Here is an 8,497-nt window from a genome sequence, read left to right on the forward strand (position 1 = left end):
GCAATGGCTTTGCAAAGCAGTAGAGGCCACCACGAGTGCATAACCCGCCATAGCTCGGTAATCATTCTGGTCCGGACGAGTCGGTCTATAAAACAACAAGTCGGGGTATAAAGTAACAGGTCTTGTTATGTAAGTTTACCATGTTTGGATGACTTTCGCATGTCATGTGAGTGTGGGAATGGTGGTTTAATGAGTATGCTTTAATTGTTCTTTTAGTTGAATCTAAGTATGATAACATGAATTAACTGTACTATATGTATAACATGCTTTTTATATCTAGCTCACCCTTGCATTGTTTGTGTTGTGTGCTGTTTGGGTATGTTTCTTTGGCGATGATCATCCACTTGGATGGGAGCAGATGTTGAGGAGGAAACTTTGGGAGCAGCTCTTGATGGAGACGGCAGTGCTGCAGCTTAGATGGCTAGTTCTTATTTCGTAAACTCGTTTTATTTGGAAGGACATTGTGTATTTTAAGTTTTAAATTCTCCGTAATCTCCATGGAGAAATCCTAATACTCTAGTTGTCAATTCCGCACTATTCTGAGGATGACTGTAATCCTTAATTACTCTTGACTGCTTTCCTATATTATGCATGATGATGTCTTTATTATATATGCATGATGTATATAATCGGGATGTCACATTAATGGTATCAGAGCAGTTTCTGTCTTTAGAGGATCCTGTAGGGTATGTGTGTGCGCTGCTTGTGCTGTGTACTCTTAGTCTTGTGTTGGATGGTTGTTCTTGTTTCCTTGGGTTAGACTAATGGTGTTTTTCTCTGTATGAGCAGAAAATGGCACCTAGACCACCTCCTCCTCCTCCTTCTCAGCCTGAGCCTTCTGAGAACACCATAAGACTAGAGGCTGTACTTGAGGCTATGCAACTTCAGAATACTGCCTTGGTGCAACAAAACACCATCGCTCTTCAAAACCTAAAGGCTGCAAGAGTTTTAGCTGAGGAAACTCAAAAGTATATCATGGAAATGATGACTAGTCGAAGACCTACTCCTGGTGCTTCTACTCCTATTGCCATTCCAGTTCAGGAGTGGAGTTTGGAGAGTTTTCTCCAACATCATCCCGACAGATTTACTGACAAGTGTAGTCTGGATGAGGCCGATCAATGGTTCCAAGATATGGAACGAATCTATGAAGCCAAAGGGTGTCCGGATGAGAAGAAGCTGGCCTACACCCAGTACTTGCTGACAGGAGAAGCTGGACATTGGTGGAAGAGTGTGAAGACCATCATGGAGAGGAACGGGACTCCTATCACTTGGGAGTTGTTCAGAACTAAATTCTACACTGAATACTTCCCAGATAGTGTCAGGTTTGCTAAGGAGGTAGAGTTTCTTGAGTTGACTCAAGGCAAAAGATCGGTATCGGAGTATGCAAATCGTTTTAAACACCTGCTTCGCTTCAACACCATGTCAATAAAAGAAGAATGGCAGTGTCGTAAGTTTGAGAATGGCTTGAGGAAGGATATAAAGTTACTGGTGAAAGGATTGCACATCAGAGAATTCTCCGCTTTGGTAGAGATGGCCCGTGATATGGAAAAGACTAAGGGAGAACCAGAGGAACCGCAGAGACAACAGAACCAACCACTTAGGGTTGGTGGACTTGTGATATCTCGGGGAGGCTCCAGTTCTAGGAGGACCCCTTTTTCTAGACCTTCTTCATCCAGGTCCAGGGGTTCTTCCTCTCAGTCATCGGGGCAATCCAGTTTTGCCAGTTCCGTTAGATGCTTCAGGTATGGTGGACCACACTTCCAGATTTCTTGCCCTTAGTTAGAAGGGTATAGGAGGTGTAATATCTGCAGGCAAGAAGGACACTATGCCAGAGACTATCCTACTACTAGGAGGGTAGGACCACAGCCACGCCAAGCTGACAGGTCTATTCAGAGGGGTGGGCACAGACCTCAGGCAGCCGGGAGAGTCTATGCGTTGACTGGGACTGAGGCAACCAGTGCAGGTAATTTAATTGTCAGCAGTTGTTTGTTATTTGGAGCTTCGTGTGTGACGTTATTTGATTCGGGGGCGACACATTCTTTTGTGTCTAAGGCTTGTGTGGAGAGGCTTGGTTTAGTTGTTAGAGAGCTTCCGTGTGACCTGGTGGTGTCTACACCAGCAGTTGGGTTAGTCAGGACATCTAATGTGTGCTCCAGATGTCCTATTGAGGTAGAGGGGTGCAGGTTCAGAGTGAACCTTATTTGCTTACCTATGCAAGGGCTAGAGGTAATTCTGGGAATGGATTGGCCAGCAGCCAATCGTATTCTTTTAGATTGCAGTGGTAAGAAGTTAATATTTCCCGAAGAAGATGAAGACATGTCGTTATCACTCGGTGTGTTGAGGCAAGACATCTTCGAGGGTGTCAGCTGTTTCCTAATCATGTTTCATATGGACGGGACTTGTAATTTAAACTCTTCAGCGCTTGAGAACCAGAGTGTAGACCTTCTGGTTGTGAATGACTTCATGGATGTTTTCCCTGAAGAAGTTCCTGGTTTACCTCCTCCGCGAGAAGTGGAGTTCTCTATTGATCTGGTCTCAAGAGCAGGACCAGTATCCATAGCTCCTTATCGGATGGCTCCAGCTGAGCTGGCTGAGTTGAAGAAGCAGATTGAAGAGTTGTTAGAGAAACAGTTTATCCGGCCGAGTGCTTTGTCGTGGGGTGCGCCTGTGGTGCTAGTAAAGAAGAAGGATGGTAGCTCAAGGTTGTGCGTTGACTATCGACAGCTGAATAAGTTGACGTTCAAGAACAAGTATCCATTGCCGAGGATCGATGATCTGATGGATCAATTACACGGAGCTACGGTATTCTCCAAGATTGATTTGAGGTCGGGTTACCATCAAATTTTAGTGAAGGCAGATGATGTGCAGAAGACGGCATTCAGGTCCAGGTATGGTCACTATGAGTATATGGTTATGCCTTTTGGTGTGACTAATGCTCCAACCATATTCATGGACTATATGAATCGAATTTTCAGACCCTTCTTGGACAAGTTTGTGGTGGTGTTTATAGATGACATACTTGTCTATTCTAAAACTCGGGAAGAACATGAACATCACCTTAGGGCAGTGCTTGAAGTGCTGAGAGAAAGAAGATTGTACGCCAAGCTGTCCAAGTGTGAGTTTTGGATGGAAGAGGTTCCTTTTCTTGGACATGTGATTTCAGCTGGAGGAATTGCTGTTGATTCCGCTAAGGTGCAAGCAGTGCTTCAATGGGAGAGACCTAAGACTGTTACAGAAGTCAGGAGCTTTGTGGGTCTAGCGGGCTACTATCGCTGTTTTATTGAGAGTTTTTCCCGGATTGTGGCGCCGTTGACACAACTGACTAGGAAGGATCAACCTTTTGTCTGGACAGACCGTTGTGAGACTAGTTTCCAAGAGCTAAAGAAAAGGTTGACTAGTGCACCAGTTTTGGTTATCCCGGACACGGGTAAACCTTTTGAGGTTTTTTGTGATGCCTCTCATCAGGGATTAGGGTGTGTACTGATGCAGGAGAAGAAGGTAGTGGCGTATGCATCAAGACAACTCAAGGTTCATGAGAAGAATTACCCTACTCATGACTTGGAGTTGGCTGCTGTGGTATTTGCTTTGAAGATTTGGAGGCACTACCTGTATGGCGCGCAATTTCAGGTGTTCAGTGATCATAAGAGCCTAAAATACCTCTTTGATCAGAAGGAGCTTAATATGAGGCAAAGGCGATGGATGGAATTTCTTAAAGATTTTGACTTTGATCTCCTTTATCACCCTGGGAAGGCTAATGTGGTGGCGGATGCATTGAGCAGGAAGTCAGTGCATATTTCAGCCTTAATGGTCAGAGAGTTAGAGTTGGTAAAAAGCTTCCGAGATTTGAGGTTGCAGGTAGAATTTGAAGCTGACAGTATCAGATGCAGTAATTTGGTGGTGTCCAATGACTTGTTGAAGCGTATTAAAGAAGAGCAGTCGAAGGATGTTGAGCTCCAAACGTCATCCAGTTTGATTGGGACTGAACAAGGAAAAAATTTTGCCTTGGGGGCTGATGGTATCTTAAGGAAGGTCATAAAAGCCGTTTTAGCATGCATCCTGGCATGACTAAAATGTATCAAGACCTCAAGGAGTCCTTTTGGTGGTCTGGTATGAAGAGAGATGTAGCTCAGTTTGTTGCCTCTTGCTTAACGTGTCAGAAGGCTAAGATAGAGCATCAGAGACCGGGAGGTTTGTTGCAACCATTAGAAATTCCAGAGTGGAAATGGGATAGCATCGCTATGGACTTTGTTACCCATTTGCCACGCACTGTCCGAAGACATGATGCAATATGGGTAATAGTGGACCGATTGACCAAGAGTGCCCACTTCTTGGTGATCGATTTGAGAATGTCTATGGCGAAGTTGGCGCAACTGTATGTTGAGGAGATAGTAAGATTACATGGGGTGCCTTCGAGTATTGTATCAGATAGAGATCCGAGGTTCAAATCCAGGTTTTGGCAAACCCTTCAGAGTGAGATGGGAAGCAGACTACAGATGAGCTCGGCATATCATCCCCAAACGGATGGACAGTCTGAGCGGACGATCCAATCGCTTCAAGATTTGTTGAGAACTTGCATTTTGGATCACCTAGGGGTATGGGATGAGATATTACCGCTGGTTGAGTTCACTTACAACAATAGTTACCAAGCTAGTATCGGCATGGCACCGTTTGAAGCGTTATATGGGAGGCGTTGCAGAACACCTCTTTGTTGGTTTCAGGATGGAGAAGCAGTTTTGACGGGACCAGAGATAATTCAGCAAACTATAGAGAAGGTGAAGCTTATACAAGAGAGGATGCGGGCATCTCAGAATAGGCAGAAGTCCTATGCTGATCGGAGGCGCAAGCCGTTAGAATTTGCAGTTGGGGATCATGTGTTCCTCCGAGTGACTCCTACAACCGGTGTGGGAAGAGCCATTCGTGCTAAGAAACTATCTCCTAGATATCTTGGGCCTTACCAGATTCTACGACGTATAGGACTAGTAGCTTACGAGATAGCCATGCCACCTCAGTTAGCAAACTTGCATCCAGTGTTCCATGTATCTCAACTGAGAAAATACATGTCTGATCCTTCTCATGTGCTTGAAGTTGACGATGTGCAAGTCAGAGAAGATTTATCAATTGAAGTGCAACCAATAAGGATTGAGGAGAGTCGAAACAAACAACTTAGAGGAAGAACTGTTAGACTTGTCAAAGTTATCTGGAACAGTGGAACGGGCGATTCTACCTGGGAGTTAGAGGACGAGATGAGAGAAACTTACCCCCATTTGTTCTGATAAGCCTAATTTTCGAGGACGAAAATTTTTGTTGTTGGGGAGAATGTAAGGAACCGCATGTTCCTTATAATTTAAAAAAAAAAAGAAAGAAAAGGAGATGGGAAGGGGTCAGCTGCACGTTCAGAAAGAGGAGAAGGCTCCACGTCCAGCAAATGAATGGCAACAGCAGCGTGGGTGGTGGGTCTTCCCACTTTGAAGTGTCCAGCGACCAAGAAACACCATCATCTCCATCAATTATTGTGCTTGGCACTGAGGAATGGAAGGAATGGCTGAGGATCGTCCAAGCTGGCACCAGCAGTGGAGTGCAGAGTCATCCTTCTTCTTTAAGAGAAGAACCCATGAATTCCAGGGGTGCTGAGTTCTGAAATTCTGGTGGAGTGAAATTCTTGCTGCCATATCTGTGAGAGGGTGAAGTTGGGAGCTGCTGAAGTGCAAGGAGGCCTTGGATTGCAAGTCTTGGGAAGAGGGGTGTTCGGTGCTGCATCTGGAGGAGTGTAAGGCTTTCTGCAAATCTGGGAGAGGTGAAGTGGAGAACTTTTGGAGTTGCAAGGAGATCAAGACACTGCATTTCTAGATCAAAGGAAGTCTTCAAGAGGTAAGGGGAGTTAGATCTTTTTGTTTCATTGTTGAAATCTACTGTATTTGATGCAAATCTGGGAATTTTGGGGATGAAAATTGGGGTTTCTTGGTTTTCTGGAAATCTGGTGCGATTCTGCAGAATTCTGCAGAACGCGCGTTCGTCCTAATGGCTCGACCAATTAGTGGTTGGCCAAAATATGTTGAGCGTTCGGTTTTGTTCGGCGAGCGTTAGCGATCGTCCTTCATTGGGAGTATAGCGTTCGGTCGTTATGTTGTTACCGTTTGGATAAACCTTGATTTTTGTACCGTTCGGTTAGGTGTTGATTTTACCGTTCGTCAGGATTTAATTAATACCGTGTGCTCCTCTATTCTCATTCAAAAACAACGTTCCCCAAAATCCAAAAGCAGAATCCGAGAATTCCTCCGTGAGGGGTGGCGGCTGGACCTATAAAGGCCGTGTGTCACCTTTTTAATAAGGGTAGGGTCCACACAAAAACTTAAAAACCCTAACCTAAAAGGCACATGTCCTACAAATGTCTTCCACAGCTGGATCTAAGAAGCAAATATTGTTGATGAGCGGGTTCAGCCGGTGTCTATTGATCTTCAAACTGTTGTGTATGTGAGCACCTTTGTCTTCAATAGTGGGTGTTTGTTGATTAAATTCGTGTGTACCTCCTGCAACATGGTTAGTGCAATATGGCTCTACAGAAATTACATGCAGGGGTATAACACCCAATCCCAGTGTAACAGGCTGAACCTCAAATATACTCTCAGAACATTAATCACTTTCAAATTCAGAAACAATATCAACCACAGACTCAGATTCATGTTCAGTGCATGGAGAATAAACATATGAATTTGATATCAAAAATTGGTTCTCATCATGCAGAGAGGGAGAATTAAAAACATGCTAAGCAACAATATGATTATCAGTAACATACCTATCAATAGCATAGTCATCAACAGCAAAAATGCTCATTACATTGATAGACTCAAACTTCAATAAAAAAAAATGCATGAACCAAATAAAAAAAACATTGTGTAAAATCAGTAAAATGAAATTAACGTAGAGCTTTCCATTCTCATTCATCCAAAATCCAACAGCATAAACATGGTTCAACCCAAAAAAAACCAAGAAAGAAAAATCTCCTTTTCTAAAGTGGCGGCTGCTCTCCTGCTCCAGGCCGAGACCTTCTTCCAGCACCAAGCTAAGAGTCCCTTTCTCCTACATTCCCTAAAACGTTCAAAGCCAAAAGCCTAAAAAACCAAAACTCAGAGAGTGGCGGCCGGATGCCCCCCCAAAACTGAGACACCCCCTCAAACACTGCTGGACTGCTGGACGCTCCAAAAATCCATCCTCCGTGGGCCTGCTGCTGGACGTAGACCTGCAACCAAGCTGTTGGATGCCATTGTTGAAGCTGGAGCGTAACGTGCAGCCGTGGGCTTCACTTCCACTTGTGCACCTCCCGGATGTGTTCCTCATTCACGTTTCTACTGCTTCAAGGCTTCTTCCCGTGAAGCCCTTGCTGGATACACCCCCTATGCTTCCATTCTCAGCGTGAAGGCTTTTTCTCCCAAGCGGCTGGACTTCACGTGGACCAGCCCACTTTTTTTCCTCCTCAGCGTGAAGAAAATGTTCAAAAACATAGGGGTGTTGCTCCCTCCACCACCACACCTTACAGTCTTACAGATAAGGAGATAATTCTCGCAAGTGGCCGAACGACCTTACATAAATACACAAAAGTTTACGAGCGCTCAACAAGTAATAAGGACGAACGGTTTACAAAAATAAATACCGAACGTCCAACTATTCAACTATAGCAAAAGGGCGCTCGTTCTAAAACGGCCCGCTAACTTAACTAAGCTAACAGCTCACCGAACGTCCCACTGTTCGGCCTTCACTTCAACCTCTACCAGATTCTCTTCAGCAATTAGTCCTTCTTCAAGTGTTTCCTCCAGAGAAGCATCTACCTCTGCTCACATCCACACGGATGATCATTGCAAGGACAAGACGGATACACATATACAGACAACACAATGGAAAACGAAGGGTAAGCTTATTGAATTTAATTCAAGTAAAACATACATTTCATACATATCAAACACATCAAATACGTCACAACATATACATACAATTCATGCCTTTACTCAATCAAATTCCTGATACTAGACTGACTGTCCGGACTGTATGAATTCTGTGTAGCTACGACGTCCGTGCACCCAGGTGGAATAGCTGGAATACTCGTCAGCTGCCACCTGAGGTTAGTCCGTTCCGTCCAAGTTACAGTTATGGACTAGGACCTCCTGCCATTCCCACACATGACATGCTCCTCTCTACTTGAGAACGAGCACTCACGGAATATCAGGATGAACCGCCAGCTAAGCTTACCACATTCATACTTTACAAATCTCAATTTCCATCCAAGAGTCGTTCCTCCCTGGAACGCTCGTTCAAAATCCAAAATCATAATTTCAATTCTTGAATTGTTCGCACATCATAATACATCCTTTTATTAACATTTTCATTCTTTGTTCCACTTCCATAAAAAGACGAGCGTTCAATCCTCTTCATAACGAGGACGAACGTCGAGAGTGAGACTGAAAGAACTTCTTTTCCGAAGGGATAAAGCTGGCCCATCTTTCAT

The 8,497-nt window shown here is 44.3% G+C and overlaps 1 protein-coding gene across 1 annotated transcript; it reads left to right on the forward strand.

The window, feature by feature from the left end:
* The first annotated feature begins 4,793 nt into the window (after nt 1-4,793).
* LOC148195228 (uncharacterized) lies at nt 4,794-5,337 on the forward strand. The gene has a single exon (XM_088094281.1). It carries the CDS (start codon nt 4,794-4,796, stop codon nt 5,271-5,273), a length of 480 nt encoding a protein of 159 aa, XP_087950407.1. The 3' UTR covers nt 5,274-5,337.
* Nucleotides 5,338-8,497: the final 3,160 nt, after the last annotated feature.

Source organism: Vigna umbellata, chromosome 7 (assembly GCF_029865625.1).
Source record: "Vigna umbellata cultivar VRB3 chromosome 7, Vumbellata_1.0, whole genome shotgun sequence".
In the NCBI taxonomy this organism is placed as follows: domain Eukaryota; kingdom Viridiplantae; phylum Streptophyta; class Magnoliopsida; order Fabales; family Fabaceae; genus Vigna; species Vigna umbellata.